This window comes from Microtus oregoni, unplaced genomic scaffold (genome assembly GCF_018167655.1).
Source record: "Microtus oregoni isolate MIOR12 unplaced genomic scaffold, Mior012 000059F_ref0000304, whole genome shotgun sequence".
In the NCBI taxonomy this organism is placed as follows: domain Eukaryota; kingdom Metazoa; phylum Chordata; class Mammalia; order Rodentia; family Cricetidae; genus Microtus; species Microtus oregoni.
This window is the reverse complement of record NW_024543835.1, coordinates 3,656,103-3,676,935: the sequence shown is the minus strand read 5'-3', so window position 1 is coordinate 3,676,935 and position 20,833 is coordinate 3,656,103. Positions and strand designations below refer to the sequence as shown.

At 39.4% G+C, this 20,833-nt stretch overlaps 1 protein-coding gene across 1 annotated transcript in view; it reads right to left on the bottom strand.

Moving 5' to 3' along the window:
- LOC121438964 (dystrophin-like) overlaps nt 1-20,833 on the bottom strand; it is a 689,483-nt gene that overhangs the window by 73,386 nt on the left and 595,264 nt on the right. The window contains 2 exon segments of the mRNA XM_041639468.1: nt 18,205-18,362; nt 20,633-20,718. Of these exon segments, the coding sequence (XP_041495402.1) occupies nt 18,205-18,362; nt 20,633-20,718 (244 nt within the window).

Genomic DNA, 20,833 nt, shown 5'->3' with positions numbered 1-20,833 from the left:
TAATATTTCTTTTACATAAGTAGGTGCTTTTATATTGGGGGCGTATATATTCAGGATTGAGACGTCCTCCTGATGAATTGTTCCTGTTATGAGTATAAAGTGACCGTCTCGGTCTCTTCTGATTGATTTTAGTTTGAAGTCAGTTTTGTTAGAAATTAGTATGGCCACACCTGCTTTTTTCTTAGGACCATTTGCTTGAAACACCTTTTCCCAACCCTTTACTCTGAGTAGGTGCCTGTCTTTGTGGTTGAGATGTGTTTCTTGCAAACAGCAGAATGTTGGATCCTGTTTTCGTATCCAATCTTTTAGCCTGTGCCTTTTTATAGGTGAATTGAGCCCATTAATATTAAGTGATATTAATGACCAGTGGTTGTTTACTCCGGTTATTCTTATTGCTTTTGGTAGTAGAGATTGTGTGTCTCCTTTCTTTGAGATGTGCTCGTGAAGGGTCATTAGATGCCTGGTTTATTGTAGGCAGTGTTGGCAGTGTTGGATTCCTTGGGTTGCGATTTTCCTTCTGTTACTTTCTGTAGGGCTGGATTTGTGGCTATGTATTGTTTAAATTTGTTCTTATCCTGGAATGTCTTGTTTTCTCCGTTGATAGTGAACGATAGCTTGGCTGGGTATAGTAGTTTGGGTTTGCATCCATGGTCTCTTAGCTTCTGCAGAACCTCTATCCAGGACCTTCTGGCTTTCATAGTTTCCATCGAGAAGTCAGGTGTAAGTCTGATCGGTTTACCTTTATAAGTTACTTGCCCTTTTTCTTTTGCAGCTCTTAATATTCTTTCTTTAACCTGTATATTTTGTGTTTTGATTATTATATGGCGAGGAGATGTTTTTCTTTGATCCAGTCTGTTTGGTGTTCTGTATGCTTCTTGAATATTTAAATGAATATCTTTCTTTAAGTTGGGAAAGTTTTCTTCCATAATTTTGTTGAAAATATTTTCTGAGCCTTTGAGCTGTGACTCTTCTCCTTCTTCTATTCCTATTATTCTTAGGTTTGGTTTTTTTATTGTGTCCCATAGTTCCTGAATGTTTTGTGTTGAGAATTTGTTGGCTTTGCTGTTTTCTTTGATCTGTTCGTTTATTTTCTCTATGGTGTCCTCAGCATCTGAGAGTCTTTCTTCTAGCTCTTGTATTCTATTGATTATGCTTGTTTCTGTAGACTCTGCTCGTTGGCCTAGATTTTCCATATCCAGCTGGTCCTCAGTTTGTATTTTCTTCTTTGCCTTCATTTCAGTTTTCAATTCTTGAACTGTTTCCATTACCTGTTTGATGGTTTTTTCTTGGTTTCCCAGTGTATCATGTACGTATTTACTCATTTCTTCAAACTTTTTGTTATACTTCTCATCCATTTCTATAAGGGCATTTTTTACATGTTGTTTAAGGGACTCTATTATTTCATAAAGTCGATTTTTTCCACTTCTTCTGTGTTAGGTTGTTCAAATACTTCTGTTGTAAGATCATTGGGTTCTGATGTTTTCATGTTGTTTTTCGGATTATTGGGTGAGTTCTTGCCTTGGCGCCTGCCCATCTCCTCCTATTGATCCTATCCAATGGATCCTTTAGAAACCGGATCAGGTTTCCCTGCTGGCCAAGGGCTCCGCTTACAAAATGCCCTCACTCTCTTTCGTGGTTCCTGCTGCAGGCCAAGAACCCTCTCACCCCTCCGAAGGATCTTCAGGACAGGACCAGGCTCCCCTTGTGCCAGTGACCTGGCCAACCAAAGGCCTACCTCTGATTCAATTGTAGTAGGGCGATCTGCTCTCCTTATTGCACGCCTGTCCCAGCCGCTTGGGTCTGGCCGCCACTCCGCCGCGTCTGGCGCCTCTGCCTTGCTGCCGCCGCTGCGCCGCATCTGGCGCTGCCGCCGCTGCGCCTCTGTGCGTCTGGCGCCGCCGCTGCTGAGCCTCTCGCCTGTTTGTTTTCTAAAGAGAGATAGAAGGTGGAGTTTGGTGGGTTGGGAGGATCAGGAAAAGTTGAAGGAAGGGAACTATGATCAGAATATATTTTATGAAAAAATATTTTCCACTAAAAAAGCAGTTGCCGGCCACTCACTTTTCTTTAAGGGTTTGACTTCCTAATAGGGGGACCATGATCCAGTGGATGGCCCCACATCCAAGGACAACACAAAATGGACCTGGCAGGTTATTTTTCTTTGAGAGACTGGATGTGGCTATACATGCCTTTGATTCCAAAAATTGGGAGGCAGAGGACAACTTGTTCTATACAATTAATTCAAGGTCAGCTAAAGCTACAAAAAAGGCACAGTAAGTTGGGAGCTGGTAGAAAGATGACAGATGGATCTAGGAAGTAGGGGGAGAGGGTAAGTATAATCAAAATACATTGTGTGAAGCTGTCAATGAATTAATAAAAATATTAAATTAAAAACAAAACAGTGTCTAATTCTAGGGGCCACCACTAACCCAGAACTTAGAGGAGACTTGACATAAAGGTACAACAACAATTTAGGGGTTTGAAAGACCAAAGAACTACTTAAGGGAAATAGGATTATTTAGCCATGAGAACAGGGGGAGAGAGGGAAAGAACAAGCAAGAAAGAGTGGCTGAACGGCGATGTAATAACAGTTTTCAATTATGTGAATGGCTCTTGCATAGGGGCTTGTGACCAGCTGTTCTATGCCTCCACTGGGGAATGAACAAGAAGAAACAGGCTTAAGCAGCATGAAGAATTTAGGCTGTAACTCACACGGAAGAATTTCCTGGTGTTGAAAGTTGTTAAAGCATTAGTGTGAATTACCAAGGGAAGCAGTAGACTGTGCGCTTTCAAAATACTAGAGATTCTCTGGTGCTTAAAGGTTGGAAATTTCAACTTTCTTCCCAGCTCTTAAGATACAAGAGCCATCATTTTGCCTCTTTTAGAATTGCTCGCCAGTGCCAGCTGACAGCACTGAAGATAAGATATGGGGGTTCACACTCTTATTCTGTTTTCATCTTTCATTTTTATAACAAAACTACTCTGTATCCCCATGGTATATTTTCTCTGCTTTTGTCTGGCAACAAAGAAGAAGGAATTAAAAATCAGGCAAGCTTCTATAAAGATCTAACCGAACTAGAGTTAAATCCAAACTGAAATTGCATTTTGATCACAGAGATTGAGAGAGAGAGAGAGAGAGAGAGAGAGAGACAGAGACAGAGAGAGACAGACAGAGAGAGACAGAGAGAGACACAGACACAGAGAAAGTCAGAGACAGAGATACATGACTGGGTACTAAATTGATGAGGCATTCTAAATAAAAAAAATGAAGGCATTCAATGGATTGAGATGATTCTTATGGATTCCTTACATACATAAAGCCTCGGGCATTCTGTTTTGTCCATATCAAGGATGACTTTAGCTTCAACCTTAAATGCTGCTTTTAAGTAAACTATGCGAAAGGTAATCTATGCCCTGGGTTTTCTTTGATGGATGGTGTTATTTTATTTTTACTTTTGTTTTTGGCAGTACCCCTTTTTTCCTAATTCATTACATATGCATAAAAAAGGTGCCCTGGTTCCTTCCACTGTGATAAGAAGGGTTTGGAAGCATCTTGATTTTCCTTATCTCTTTGTCCTCATCTGTCAGAACTGTCTAGGGCAGAATGTGGGAATTTGAGAATATAGTTTGGTTGGTAAAGGGCTTGTGTAATATACAAAAAGCCTTGGTTCTGTCCAAAGCATCATATAACACGGGTGCAGTGGTACACATCTGCATTTCCAGCATTCAGGAGGTGGAGGAAGGATGAGCAACCAGAAGGCAAGGTCATTCTTGGCCACATGCTGAGTTTCAGGAGACCAACCTGGAATATGTGAGACCCCATATTATCTTCAAATGAAAGAAAAAAATAAAAGGAAAAGAAAAAATAGATTTTAAGCATGAAAGTTAAGAGAAACGATTGGTTGTCATTAGTGTTATTTTGTCACAGCATATTGGAGGGTGACTTTATGCAAGTGTCACTTCTTATACAAGTAAGTGAAAAAGCAGTTAAAAAAATCCTGATATCTAGAGTTTCTAAACAAAGTGTTTAACTACCAATATAAGAAATGTAAGAATATTAAATGGCAAGTTTGGAGGTAATGACTTGCTGAATTATCGAAGGACTGACTGGTTGCCGGCAGATCCCACTGACTACTGGCTTTTCTCTCGCGATAACAGCATCATTTTATGGTTAAAGAACAAATGCAACGGGGAGATTTCTCAGCAAGCTACAACTTTCAGCTATCAAAATACACATATCTTATTTGTAAGGGAAGACAACTAGCATCTCTACTCTGAGGCTTATGGAAACCGCGACAAAGCTTAACAAATCTAAACAGTCTATATAGAGGACACAGTCTATAAGAGTTTGTATCTAGTTCCTCTTGCAGTAACAAAGCTACCAAACGGGAATCAAGACTTGAATATCCATTAACTTCTTTTCTTAAAATGACAGTTATTCAAGGGCAGGAACTTTGCTTCAGGGCCTTCTCTAAGAATTTGCAGATTTAATTGCTGGTAAGAATTCATTTCCAATGTGGTCACATTTTAAAATGGAAGACTTGTAAGAGCAGAATGAATTTAGAATGAAACCAACAACAGAAAAAAAATGGCCTCTTGATCCCAAAGCACAAAATACTTACACTACAAAGGTAATCTATGCAGGAGAGAACAAAATATGTCCACTCTCAAACTGCCCCAAATTTCCTTTTAAATAGGTTAGTATAAATGTCAGCTGGGCACAAACCTTAGTCCCAGCCTTTAAGAGGTGGACGCAAGAGAGTGCGCAGTTTGCGGTTCAAGGTCATCTTGGCTATAGAGTGAGCCAGCCTGGGTTACATGAAACCGCTACTTAAAACACCAAACAAACAAATGCCTCTCTGCCAGACTATCTGTAACATAACTCACACAAATGGCTATCTGTAGATTTTGTAGATTTCTTTAGATTGACTTAACTTAAGACATTAAGAATATATAAAATTCACACCGAGAGTTTTAGACAACTCTTCACAGGTGAGTAAGCCAGACTGTTTTGGTCACTCCATGAGAGTGGGAAGAGGCTCTACCAGCATTCAGTAGACAGAAACCAGGATGCTGAAGCACCTCATGATACACAGGACAGCCTCCCACAACAAAGAATTACAATAATTATGGCCTTAAGCATCATAAACACCAAGGTTGATAGCCATGATGCACTTGTCAGAACTAAGAAGCCAATATGGTTCATCAGTAATAAGAGAAGAGTTGACTTCCCTGAGAACCCTACAGGGGAGCTAGCTGGAAGGCAGCTCTCTCCTGTAAGATAGAAATTAGGGACCTGTGATGGGTCTGTTCAGCTCTTGCCTGGAAGAGAAATGCTGTATTCACTCACATACTGTGTACAGAGAGAATAAAAAAGACTGACGAGTAAAACGCTCCAGAACACGAGCTTGCAAGGATGCCTGCTAAAACTGTAGCCCCTGACATGACAGCAAGTTGTTTCTCAAACAGGAACTCTATATTTGGGGGAGGAAAAGCAGCAGAAATTAATTTAGTCATGGCAAATAAATATCCTAGGTCAGATAAGATGGATGGGCTGATACAGTTGTGTGCATACACGAACAGAGGTCAGAAGAATGACAGGAACATACACATACTGAATGCATATATGTGGATAGAATTCTTATTAAGAGAAAAGGACACATTTAGAGAAAACACTGTGAACAAACTATGTATTTTTAAAGCCTGTTTTTCCTGACTATTCTATTTGCTATTTTCACTAGGAAGATGTTCTATTCATAAATCCAGATAATCATTTCAATATCTCTGCCACTGCGAACAGGCAACAACATGAACAGCCAACAACCAAACTTTGTGGTCCAGATTTTATGAAATATAATTGAACAGTCTATAGACAAGAATTTCAAATTACAGACTGCCTAGTCAGGGTCAGAAAGGATAGGACAAGCAGTTCCTGACTGTTCCCTGAGCAACCTCTAAATCTACCAAGGGCATCCAGTGGAATATTTTCCATAAGAGAGAAGTCGACACCAGCACTGAACATAAAAGGCAGAACAAGCACATTTGTAAAGAATATAAATGACTCTTCTTCCAAACTAGCCCAATTTTTAGGAATTATTAAATGAGTGATAAAGAACACCCCTATAAAACTACACAAAACCTGCATGACGCAAATAAAACACAAGAAAATGACAGTTTCATCCTCAGACACAGATACTTGTGTTTTGCCTTTGGGTTGCTGAGGAAACTAGTGTAGGGACCCAAGGGATCATTTATTTCTGTTCCTACACAATGTTTTCCCACGTTTTGCTCTTAGTGTGTAGGGACCCAAGGGATCATTTATTTCAGTTCCTACACAATGTTTTCCCATGTTTTACTCTTAGTGTGTCAGGACCCAAGGGATCATTTATTTCAGTTCCTACACAATGTTTTCCCATGTTTTACTCTTAGTGTGTCGGGACCCAAGGAATCATTTATTTCAGTTCCTACACAATGTTTTCCCATGTTTTACTCTTCGTGTGTGCTCCTTCTGTTCAGGAAACAGTCTATTTTCATGTAAAAGGCCATAGTCTATGTACCCCACAACTTCCTTACAAGAGTTATTACCCGGAAGATCAGGTAAGAATTTGCTGATAATGGTCAAGCTTTGAAATCAGGACAGTAATCTGTTTTCCTTTCTGCCTTTCTAATAACATATAATCAAACAAACTTGGGGATAAGTAACCTTAAGATAAACTGTTTTAACTTTATGTTACAGATAAGAAAAGGCCCAAAGAGGCTAAAGAAATTGCTCAAGATTGTCTATTACTTTAATATTAAGTGGATGCTTAAAGTGGTACTAAAGGGAGGGCGAAGTAATGTTCTATAGCAGCGTGAAGATTGATCTCCAAAATTCTTTAGAATCCTTTGATTCCTTAATTTGAGAGCTGTGATAATTATGAAAGCTGTTTTAAAGGAGATGCAGAAGTACTTTAATTTGATATTGAATCATCGGCTCATCTATTGAAAGGCATATTGATAATAATTTGGCATGCAAGTGAGTTCCCCCAAACACTGTGATGAATACGTAGTTACATATCTTCTTATCTCTTTCGTACTCATTTCTGGTTTTATCAATACATGCTCTTCACACCATTAGATGCCATGGCATATATGAGCTGCACCGACTCATAGGTATGACTCAACATATACTCTGAAGTAGAAAATGGGTGGTGGAGAAGGTGGAGCAGAAATACCCGTGACCTTTTCAGCCCTCATTAGCACACAATTTCAGTTACGTGGTTGGCCTTTACCAACTTATCCTTTCTAGAAAAGAGTCTGTTAACATGGAAATATTTATATCCCCACATGGAGAAAGAATTGATTGTTCTGTTGCCATTTTACATAATGCTATAGCAAAAAATAATATCCAAAAGTAGTTCAGATATGAGAAGCACCATTTGTACATTTACGTTAATGCCTAAGGAAATATTGAGGTGGAGAGATGAAAGCTCTTGGGAACCCTGATTGCTCTTCGAGCAGATGAGGGAGGGGGACTTGATCGGGGGAGGGGGAGGGAAATGGGAAGCGGTTGTGGGGACGAGGCAGAAATCCTTAATAAATAAATAAATTAAAAAAATAAAAAAAATAAATAAAAATAAAAATTAAAAAAAAATAAATTAAGAAATTAAAGTTTGTTAAACATACTATTTTAAAGAACCTGTAATGATTTCTTGAGTGGGAGAATTACAAATAAATGACAACATTTCTCCAAAAAAAAAAAAAGAAAACCAAGCTGTACACTCACAAAGAACATTAGAATTAGAAAATCATATTATGCCACCACTAATAGAATAACTGGATTACATAAGGAACATCAAAGGGTATTAAGGATAGCCACAAAGTCTCAAAATTAAAAAAAAATGATTCCATATGACGAAGGGAAAGGGGGTACTTTGAGAGTAAAAATACATGCCAATACCAATATGAACATTACAATACTCATAAGAACAGAGTTAAAATTCATTCCTCCTGATGTGGGAAGAACACAGCAGCACCATTTCTACAATCTTCAGATAAGAAGAAAAACAAAACAGAAAACCTTAAAGTTGAAACATGATGAAGAAGAGAAATCCGGAACACAAATATTCATGAGAAAAGCTGGTCTGGGAGCTGGAGACGTAGCTTAGCAGTTAAGAGCACTGGCTGCTCTTCCAGGGATCTAAGTTTGGTTCCCAGTGCCCACAAGGTGACTCACAATCATCTACAACACCAGTTCTAGAGAATATGATCCTTTCTTCTGGCCTCCAGGGGTACTGCATACATGTGTTCACAAAGCATGCAAAATGCTCATACAAATAAAATAAGTCAAATTTCTTAAAAAAAAAACTGGTCTATACCAACTCAAAACTGGCAATCTTATGAAAGAAAACTGGAAAACCATGTATAATAAAAAGCTAAGGGACCTGTTGCGGGAGGTCCTTCTGCTCCTCCAACCAATAGCCGCTGAGATACCAGCCCATTGGGGCGTGGTCTCTCTCCCTTTAAAAAAGAGGCCACTTCATTTCTCGCTCTCTCTTACTTCCTGCTCCACTTCCGACTAGACTCCCTTTTTGATTGCGCAGAGGTCTGTTGTCTGGGACGGTGATCTGTAAGTTTTTTCCCCTTTAAATAAATAACCATTCTATTAATCATAATTCTAAACTGGCATGGGATTGTTTTTGACTTACGCCTTCGCCTTCAGGGACCGTGATGGCTAACCTGGGTCATCAACTTGACTGTAGCTGGAGCTGACCAGAACCCAAGCAGCTGAGCACACCTGAGAAGGATTTCCTTAATTGGCTGGGTTAAGATGAGAAGCCATAGCCTAAATCTGGATCATTTGAGGTCAGAAGATCCACTCCAAACCTGGGCCACACCTTTTGGTGATGATCCACAGAAAAGGACGTGGAAGAAGGAAGCTTTAGTGTGTTTTTTTGTTTGTTTGTTTGTTTTTGCCTGCCTGCCCTCACATTAGCTGGTAAGTTCATCTACCCTGGCGCTGAGGTTTTATATGCATGAAAACCTATATCCAGCCTCATGGAATGAACAACAAGTGGATTCTTCACCTTTCCTTGAGAGATAGCCATTGTCGGACTAGACTGACCACAGCCTGTAGAGTACTCTAATAAAATCCCATATAAGCAAATGTAAGGTAAAAGTCTTGATTGGATCTTGAAAATAAACAGGTAGATATAAGGAACATTCCAGTACGAAAGGAAATTTTCAATGTGGACTTTGATGGATGGATTATTAACCTGATTTAAATTGTATACATGACAGCATGTATCACTACTTATGTATCCAGTGATAAACATGGAAACAAATAAAATTGCTAAGGGCTAGACTCATGCGTTCTTCTTTCCTTGACTTGAGGGAATGTGAATTATGGAAAACATATGTATAGTCCAATAATGAGGTTTGTATTATGATGCCTCTTTTCTTTTAAATGGTATATGATAAAGCATGTTTATGCACATGCATACTTACATACAGCACACAGAGGGCTCTAAGAGCAGTAAATATGTATACAAAAATTAACTGGTGGTATAGGGCTGCATAGCATAAACGGTTGTTCATTATTCCACTACTAACTTTGCAATTGAGATATTTCTAAAATAAATAATGGCTGGGAACCATCATTTCCCTCAAGTCATTCCTTCCTGAAGAAGGGCAAGATAGGAGGATGGGAGAAAGAATCTTTAACACGCATAAGGAGGAAGCTCAAATGGTCTTAACATAAATGACATAAAATAGGAAAATCTCAAGACCTCAGAAACCAGGAACCTAACACAAAACTTTCTCTTCATGGTCCCTAGAACACTCTCTTATGCACTGTCTAGATGTGGTCTTCTGGGATTCTAAGTGTGAATTTCTGGTCATGAAAATGAGTTCTCGCACAAAATTTGTATCTTGTTTGATGCAGAGATGGAAAGGTCAAGACTTGTGTTGAAACAAGAAGTAAAAGACTTCCCATAACTGCTGTCTTGGGTAAAAATGAAGCGTTTTATTTAAAGTTGTGAAGATAATGAGCAGGTTGGAGGCCAGCAGTCATGGCTCTAAATATTCATCAAGACTCTGCATCACCCATTAAAGATAAAAATCAGGCCAAACAATAACATGTGGTGATTATCCACTCTTCATTTCCATGTTCAAGGACACCTCTCGTGACCTCAAACTCTCCACTCTACCTGACTAATAACCAATTAACACCCTGGCCTTAGAGAACATTTTGAAGTCTATGCAAATCCTTTCATATACTCAGTGTTGGGAACTTATGATAGAGTGCTCCTACTTAAGAGAAACTTTTACTTATGTGGAGAAGTTTACATCTACTGATAATGCTAGGGAACATACTTCATGAAGTATAGAGCAGGATAGTTTATTCAATCATGCAACTTAGAAAGTTAACTCTTCCACTGATGCCTCCTCTGCTTATTTAAAGGCCAGTTGAGTAAAAAGCAAAACTGGAGAAATTAAACGCAGAGACACAGTTCCCATAGATTGGAAAGGAACATGGTGGCCATAAAGCAGGAGTTTTAAAATTGTTCAGTGTCTTGATTGTCATGGGGGCGACACGACTTTATGCATTTGTCTAAACTCAGAACTGAACGTCAATCAGTAAATGTTACTATGCCAAATGAAACGTAGCCCTGAAAGAAAGGCAAGACAAAAATCTGTGTGTGTGCGACATGTACGCATGTGTGTCCAAGGGCTTTGCATGAGGAAGGCTTTGCCAGAGGAAGGCTTCAGGTTCTATCAGTTTTTAAGACAGAGTATTTCGCTAAGCCATTGGCTCAATGAACTTGAAGCTCAACTCCTACCTAGGTAGAAAACCCTAGCAATCCTCCTACCTAAATGAACCCTCAGCTATAGACACATGTAGCCATGCACTCCTTTTACATGGCTGCTTGACATGCAAACTTAGGCCTTTATGCTTGGACAGCAAGCATTCGTAGCCACCAAATCATTGCCCCCCCAGCCCAGAAATCCTGTTAAATATTATCATAAAATATTATCAAAAGGTCACCTCAATGGCTTAGCAGGTAAGGGCACCTGCTGTAATGTAACGCATCCTGAGCACCTGAGTTTCCTCCTCACACCTGACATGATGGAAGGAGAGAACCAGCACATACACAAGCTAGCGTGTGGACACACATGTGCATGCACGCACACACACACACATACACACATACCACATTCACATAAACATACAGACACACAAATAAGTAAATGTTTTTAAATTTTTCAAAGGTATCCCCAGGCCACCCAGAGCTGTATAGTGAAATCTTGTGGGTTTTTTGTTTTGTTTTTTGTTTTTTTCAGACAGGATTTCTCAGTGTAGCTTTGGTGCCTGTCCTGAAACTTGTTCTTCTAGACCAGAGTGACCTCGAACTCAGAGATCTACCTGACTCTGCCTCCTGAGTGCTGGGATTTAAGACCCACACCACCCTACCTGGTTGAAATCTTTTTAAAAAAAATCCAAATGTAAGTAAAATAAGAAGTGTAGCTATCTGATAAATAAGTTAAGATAGGCTGAAGACATTGGATAAATCTATAAAAATCTTTCAGGAGTAAGTTTATACTCTTTTCATCTGAAATAATCTTAAAAAAGAACTTTCTGTTAAAAAATTCAGTGGTTAATATTGGGTAAAAGGAGGGTGGCAAATTTTAAACTTATTTATTTTTTAGTTTCCATGATTGTGGAGGATAAGTTTATTAGCACAACTTAGCACAAACTGTGAACTGACAAAAACAATCCGGAATATACATGCAATAAAAGCATATTTAAAGCAAGAAATGGGCATTGGATTTCATCCATGAAGCCTTGGGTGAAGCCATGAGTACCACAGCAAAAGAAGAAAGTAAGCAAAAAACCCAATACCTATACCTTTTTTCCCTCCCTTTTCATTCTTAGAAAAACTGAGGTGGAGATGCTAATTTGTGATGAAACGTACCCTCCACAATAGGTAGGCTACCTCGATGGATATGAGTACGCAGCCCTCAGTCCGACAAAGGCAGCAGAACGAGAATGTCTATAGAACCCAAAGGAAGCTTCAGAACACTAGGATTGCTTGATGTTATCGAAGGAATGAAAATACAAAATGTGATCAGTTGCCTTGGGAATTGATATCTAATCAGGGGAAAGTTTCCTAGCATGCCATTTTACATCTGCACAGAAGCAATCTTAGCTTCAAATTGAGTCCACAGATGCTTAGGTATAGGTATGGTGAACTGCTAATCCTGACATGATATTCTCATGTCACAAGACACTCAAGGTAATCATAGCTAATGCTCAGCCCAGTAGGTGCCCACCACAACTAAATAAGTTACCCCTGCTGACTCATTTCATTCCCACAAGCCCGCCAAGATGGCAGGAGCCAGAGAGGGTAAGAAATGTGCCTGTACAAATCTGGCCCACAGCAAATTTCACATCTCAAACTCCACTGTTTACATACTTAATCACCCTGACACTCACAAACCAAAGATCCTTGCAAGACTTTTAGCATATGAGATACACACACATACTTAGTTTAAACTAAGGCTGTAATTCATTCTCTACTTTCTATTTGTTCTATATTATAGTAACTAGACAAAGATGATTTTCATTTTGTCATATGAATATAAAAATTCAGAATATAAATGAAACAGCAATTCATTCTTCTTGAATGTATGAATACAGCAGGAGGCAGAAAGCAGATGTAGAGTAAACAGATTTTGACACTCTAGCACTTGTAGTTGAAGCATATTGAATAGAAAGTTGGTGTACACAAGTCTATCTAAATAATAAAGTCATTAAAGTGTTTACAGAAGAAAATACTACAAAGCCTATCACAGTGGAGGAAGGAAGTACTTCTCAGTGTAATGCCAAATGCTGTTTGCTGATACATGATTCTGTTATGATGTCACTGAAGAGTTTGGGGGCCTAAAAGCAATATTTGGTTTTATTTAAAAACAGACAAAGTCTTTTGGCATGCAGACATACATGCAGACAGAACACTGCATATATAATAAATAAGTAGAATCTTTAAAAAACTCAAAAAAAACCCCAAAACAGACAGGGCACAAACAAATGAAATTACAGTATCACAAAAACCAGCTATATGTTGGTCACTGCCTGTGGGTATGCTCATGTGAGTGCAGATGCCAGCAGAGCCCGGAAAAGAGTGATGTATCCCCTGGAGCTTGAGACACAGGCAGTCGTGGGCTGTCTAGCACAGATGCTGGGAACCACACCCAGGTTCTCTGCAAGAGCAGTATGTACTTTTATCCACTGAGCCATGTATCCAGCCCCCAAATTAGAGTATTTATAATAAAGGTGTATGTGTTAAGGGAGGGACTGAATATCATTCCTTCTTTTGAAAAAGGCAAGATGGGGATAACCCAAAGGTTCTTTCAGGCAGACTGTGACTCATTGCCACCATAAGATTGACTTTATTATAGCCTGTAAAGATCCCTTTCTATTTCAATGGCCTATGGTCTAGGGAATATGAAAGAGGAACACCGTGATCAACATGAGTTCACGCTCTATCACAACACAGTCAAGTTTCAATACTTTTTCATCACTATCAAAATGAGTCAACTTCCCGGTGAATACAGTAGCAGCAGTGTGCCGATAGCTTGACTTTGTGTTATTGAAGACGCCACAAACATCTTAAATAAGCTGTTTCAATAGCCACAAGCATGGTTTCATTTTCACAAATTCGTGTGTGTGTTGTGGGGGGGTTGGGGCAGTAACAAGCATCATGGCAACCATGTGGAAGTCAGAAGACAACTTTGTGGAATCAACTCCCTCCCCCCACTTTCATGTGCGTTGCATTCCTAGCTTTCAACTCAAGCTGCCAGGCTTTTGTGCCAGGCTTTTTCCTCACGGGCCCTCCACCTTATCTTTTGAGATTGGGCCTCTCACTGAATCTGCAGCTCGCCTCTTCAGCGAAGCCATCTGGCCAGCAAGATCAAGAGAGCTGCCTCTCTCTGCCCCCTTGGCACCAGGATTACTGGCACGTGCTGCCACACCTGGATTTTTATACGCATGCAAGGGATCCAAACACGGATCTCCATGCTTGCAGAGTAAATACTTTATCAACGGAACTATCCTCACAGACTCTATTTATTTATTTATTTATTTATTTATTTTGGAGAAGGTCTTGCTATATACCCCAGGATGGTCTCTAACTCACTCTATAGCCCGGGTTAGCCTCAAATATATAGTAATCCTTCTGTTTCAGTCTCCTGCATAATGGCATTATAGGTGTGTGCTACCATACAGGACTTACACTTAGTTTTAAATTGACAGCTTATTTTTTTTTTAAACTTAGATCTGAGGGGTGACTTTCCTTCCATCTTTGTAAGCTTATAGTGGGGACGTATAGAACTGAAGAAACCTTCGGAAGATCATCTAAAGCATGGGGCTCAAGAAAATTTACCTCTCTTCCTGCCACAAGGAGACCATGGGCCAGAGGTTTCTAACTGTATCCGCACAGGAAAGAGAAGTTTTCTATGTGGTAACAAGAAACAAAGGAAACAGAAGCACTACTGTTTAAAGTCAACATCCACAGTGCAGAAAAGAGAGGCAGGCACTCCACTGGCGTCAACATCCTCAGTGCAGAAAAGAGAGGCAGGCACTCCACCGGCTCCTCACGCTAGCAGAAATAGCACCCTGTGTGCACAAGCCTGCTGAAGGAGCAAGTCGATCCGGTTCCCAAGGTCTTATGCTTCAGAGGACAGAGGGCATTTTCACTGCTGCTATCTTTCCCTATGGCAAACACTGTATTTTCATGGCTATTGCACAATGACAGGCAAGGTGACCACCAGAGCACCTGGTTGAAGAAAAGCAATCCAGGGCAAGGACACAGATTCTAAAGTCAACATTCACAATGTGGCCATTCAACCCAATGAGAAATGATTACAAGTTAAGAGGCTTCCCATATCTGAATAGAATAAGCCACACCGGCAGCCCATTCTACTATAAAAATCGAGTTCAATACTTGACCTAACCCCTCCCCAACTCCTCTTATCTGTCTGTTTTTCCTGTGTAACACCTTTTATTTTACCCAGAACCCAGTACAAACATGATGAAATATTTGTTGTTTGCCCTTGAGAGTAGGCTGGAAAAAAGTGTCTGAAAGAACATATTGGGGAAAGAGGTAGGAGGTATAGATGAGAATCCAACCATTCCACAGTTGACAGAGGTTAAAGGCAGAGAAAGTTGTTCAAAAATAAAACCAAAAACCTCCAAAGCCTGCCCACTGTACTCTCCCCAAAGGACTGCAAGATTTCAATGAGTAAATTCATTTGAATAAGTACAAAATTTTGTAAGTAACAATAATAATGTCGTTACTTATAATCACGCAAAATACAAACAATGAGGTATGGCTGTTCTAAGGTAGCAAAAGAAATGTTTCAAAGCAGTGGTTATGGAACTACATTAGGAAACACCCGAGGGCTAAAATAAAGAAGCTGAAATCTCTCTAGCAGAAAATGGAAATCCACTGGAGACCGTTAATGATAGTTGTCATGTGGTAATATTTAAAGTACGTAAAAGGACATTCAGATCAAAGGCAGGCACTGCAGTGTGGTCCTCAGGCTTCTTAGGAGAAACATGCAATGATGTGCCCAAGCAATGAGCGGGCTGTGAAACAAGGTAAGGATTGCCATGGAAAGGAATCAAAGGAAGCACTTTGGTCATTGGCTTGCTTCCCTTCGTTCCTTCATTCCTTCCTTCTTTTCTATTCTTTCCTTCCTCCCATCTGCCTGCCTTCCTTGCTTGCTTTCGTTCAAAATTATAAATGCTCAAAGAAGGAAATTCAGAGAAAAAAGCAAGGAGCAAATAAAAAGCCTCTTGTTATCACTGGGAATCTCTTGGTCAGTTTCTTCCTAATCTAACAAAAGAGGTTTCCAGGAGCTTGCTGGCTAACACAGAGGCATTCACTCAATATGCAAGATGGACTGAGTTCAAATGCTGATGCTGAGAAGAGGGCTGCTTTTACAGAGATGGCAAGGAAGCAAGTAAGAGAGATAGATTTCAGGAGAAGGGGCAATTAGCAAAAGAAGAGGTGGGACAGACTGGCCTCCTTGCCAGGGAAAGCAGAGCTTTAGTTCAAAAGCCTCTATCCTGACAGCCAAATTCAAGTAGAGAAGTTACAGTAAGAGGGGTAATGGCTGCCCAGTGTGTCAGTACAGAGAGGTGATGGGAAGCTCTGAGCATAGCTCTCTGCAACAGGGACCATCATACAATAGAGACAGTTGACAGTGCCTCTATAATCTGATCTTTACTTTTAACTTAAGATACAATATATAGGTACACATATGTGTGATGTGGGATTCTCTCTGTATGCTTTGGTTACCATTAATGAATAAAGAAAGCTGGCTTGAGCCTATAGCTGGCCAGAACAGAGGTAGGCGGGAAAAACTAAACTGAATGCTGAAAGAAAGAAGGCAGAGTCAAGAGACACCATGTAGCTGTCACCACTGGAACCTTGTCGGTAAGCAACAGCCACATGACAATATACAGATTAATAGAAATGGGTTAAATTAACATGTAAGAGTTTGCCAATAATAAGCTAGAGCTAATGGCCTAAGCAGTGATTTAATTAGTACAGTTTCGGCATGGTAATTTTGGGGCTGAAAAGCTGGGAACAAATAAGTAGCCTCCTACTACATATGTGAACATGTGTGCATGCACTTCACAACTCAAACTCAAAAAGTAAAAAGTAAATAGAATTTCACTAGAAGACAAAGACTAGTGGGAAATTTATAGTACTGCATGCTGTTGTATAAGTGAATTAAAAAAACCTATATTGTGTTGTTGCTAAAATTCATTATATGAAAGTTATTAATATTGATATTCTAGAATAGATATTATTACAGCAACGTGTACAAAGGTTTCATAATGATTGCATTTTCATGCTTTGGAATGATGAAAAATGCAGCTATATCCTATAACTATTTTACAACCAACCTGCCAACATTTTGGCAAAATAATTCCAATATATCTCACTCTATAGTAAGTGGGTTTATTCTGTGCACATTCAATCATATTGCCAATTAAGTCTTAAATATTCAAACTGCTTTACCATTGAAATAGTGACAGCATTCTTCCTAGAAAGATGCCTAGAATTTTCTCCAGTTTATGGGAAAAAGACTTCAATTTTATAAATCTTAGCCACTGTGAATGAGATTAGAATGATTGAGAAACCTCACATAAGAAAAACAGCTTGTAGCATTTAAAAATACATAAGAACACAGTGAATACAGTGGTCCTGCAAATATCTTATTCCACTAATTCTGGTGGCATTACAACTAGAAAGAGTTGTTAAAGAAAAGCCATCTGTTAATATGAGTCAAAAGGCACAAAAAATATTTCTATTCTTGAATCTGATCAACTGATTCAAAGGAATCTGTTTCAAAAGAGAGAAAATGGACCAGCGAGGATGGGAAGCATGAAGACTCGACTGAGCTCAGAACTCTCGAGCCTACAGAAGGTGAGGCACCAGAGGATGTATCTGCAGTCTCGCTGCTCCTCCAACAAAGGGAAAGGCAGAGAGAGACAGAAGAGTCCCTGAAAGTTTGGGGGCCAGCTAGTCAGGCACATAGAGAAGCAAAAAGCAAGAGACCCTTTCTGAAACAAGATGGAAGGTTAAGATTGATGCTTGAGGTTGTCCTCTGTGGGCACATGTCCACATTCACACCGTGAACACATACATACACACACATGCGTGCACACATTCAGGCATGTGCACACACAGAGAGACACACACAAGGGAGAGAGGCAGAGAGAGAGAGAGAGAGAGAGAGAGAGAGAGAGAGAGAGATTTTTAAAAGAACAGGACTAAACACGTGAAGACGTTCATTATAATACTACCTAGCAGGACTACTTACTTTATTTACCAAAAATAGAAACAGCCTACTCGTATGTATGCCATAGCAGAGTGCCCGGGCACTGAGAAGGAGAACAGAAGAGGAAGGACAGCGGGGGCAGGAAAAGGCAGGATGAGCAAGAGAGGCAGTGTGCTGAGCATGCACTAGTAACTAGAAGAGTGTAAACCTTAGATATACTATAGGACTGTAAGAAGGGCTCGTGTGTGTGTGTGTGTGTGTGTGTGTGCAAACATGCGCGTTTGTGGCACAAGGAATGGATTGGTGGTAGAACACTTGCTCAGTCTCATACACACACAGGTAAAAAAAAATAAAAAAAGATGAGTAACTTACAAATTGGAAGCAGCTCCTGACGCTTGGCTCTATGTTACTGCCCCCAAAGGAGGCAACTTCACCCAGCTGTCTTGGGATTTGAATAGAATCATGCAGAAGAAGACCCAGCCTACGCTGGTCACAAAAGCCAGTTGAACTTGCCACTTGCTTGAAAAGGTCTATAAAAGAAAAGAAGAGAACCATGAAAATCAAAACAGTGGAACAAGTGGACGTAAGCAGAACCCAGTGGCAAATTCAATGCAAGTACTTATTCTCAGGTATGGCCAATATTCCCACAGACTCACTGTTTTACTTTTTTATCTTAATTGTGTGTGTTCTAATGTAATACAGGCTGACCTTAAACTTGCTATGTAGTTGAAGATAACATTGAATTTCTTATTCTCCTGACTCTACCTCCTGAGAGCTAAGATTATAGGTGTGTGGTTTTATATGATGCAAGGGACTGAAGGCATAACTTTCTCCATGTTAGATTGAGGGATTATGGCTAATTTAGGGTAATCAGAACATATGCCTACATATGTCATATAAAAATTTAAATAAACTGCAGTCCTGCAAAGGGTGAGTTTACATGTATTACTTTTTTATTTCATTTACTTCTATGTGAAGTGTAGGTCACATATATGAAGGCACATATGTGCAAGTCAAGGAAAACTTGCAGGAGTCAGTTCTCTCCCTCCACCTTATGGATCCTGGAGGTAAAATTCAGCATTAGGTGCAGTGGCAAGTGCCTTTATCTTCTGAGCCATCTTGACGGCTTACGTGCACTTTTAAAAGTTACATTTTATTGATTTCTTATGCATGCATATATTTAGAGTATGTGGAGTTCGGGGGTAACTTACAGGAATTGGTTCTCTCCTTCTATCATATGGATCCTGAGGATGGAACCTGAGTTATATCTTCACCCAATGAGCCATCTCATCAGACCCCAAATGTATTCTTAGTAACTTAGTAACTTGCTTTTTAAAACAAACACAATCCTTTGGTAACTATTATGTATATATGACATGAATATTACCATGGATACTTTTTAATCAAGAGTCATATGATTAGCAAAAAGCATGTGAGCATCAGATATCAAAATATGTAACAAAATCATGAGTTTTTAAAGAGTCATAAGTCCCTTCAGCATCAAAGAGATTGGCATGTTTGCTTACATAGGATGCTGTGCTCTTGTGTAACTAGCTCCTATCATACTAAGTTATTGTTGATTTCCTACGTCTGCCTTACTATTTCTGTATTTGTTTGGGGGAATAAAGAGTTTCAGTAGGTAGTCAAAGACGACCTTAAACTTACAAACATTGAGTGACAGCAAGAAGTTAGGGAGAAACCACTCCCATGTCTTTTTAAAAGACAATAAACCTAACTTACAATAAGTTGTTATAACATTCAAAAAATAAAAGCACTCAGAAATATTGTTTTTATCCCAAATAATGTTAAAGGGTCCAAAAAAAAAACATTATTCAGGTTTGGCTGGGGGTTGTTTTATTTTATGTTGTTTAGTTCGTGGGGAAGGAAAACTCCCATGGAAACTATATAAAAGTGAGCGCTACAGTGGTTTGCGTATAGTATGATTTACTCTACAAAACTGAGAATTGCAACACAGCCTGGCTTTGGAGAAATGCCATGTATTTTGTCTTCTGCCCATCTTGACACCCAGCATACTGCTTCATCTACGTATGACTAGTTCTTAGGTGAAAGCCAGGACAGGCTAGATTTGTTCAATTCCTCCTGAAAAGGCTCCTTACAAGCATTTCCAGGGGCAAACATACACAGTCCTTCAGAGTGAGAATGGATGGTGATTTGGGCACCCAAACTATGAGTCCTTTAACATTTGCCTTTTATTTAGATTTACGGTTTTTATGTAAAAGATTCTAATAGCCAATCAAAAAGAAAATTCTAGAGGGTGCTACTTACCTTCTAAGAAATAGAAGGCTAGCCATCCCTCAAACAGTAAAATGTTAGTCACGTCACAGAATTGAATGTGTCAGTACAGCTTGCAGTAAGATGATTATAAAATATACAATGTGTTTTGAACACAAATGCCAGATAGTATTATTTAAGTGGGAATCCAAAGAGACACAGGAAAAGCTGGGATTAAACCTTCACATTTCTTCTCCTGACTTACACAAAGGGGTTAGGAAATCAGACTTTATTCCCTTGGAACATGTGTTTTACTAAGACACAGACAATGTAACATAAAATAATACTTGGGCCGGCAAAGCTAATCCTCATTCTCTATTTAAATGCCTTCAATGTAATGTCTGAAAGGGAAGAGCACAACCCAAATTTTATGACCCTTTAAAAGCAGTTCTCCATCTGAAGTGACAAACCTGCCGTGAAATAAGAATGGTACATTATTTTCCATCTAGAATGAGAGTAATTAGGCAACATCAATGAAGAAAATACAGAGTTCATATGTAAGACTTACATCTGTACTTGTCTTCCAAGTGTGCTTTACACAGAGAAATGATGCCAGTTTTAAAAGACAGGACACGGATCTTCCCTGTTCGTCCCCTATTATGAAGAATCAAACCAGAAAACAAAACAGTTACTGGCGCTCCAATACAGTGTAGAAGTTCCTAGTTAAGGGGCAAAAAGGCCTTGGATACAGAAGCTCTATAGGCCAGTG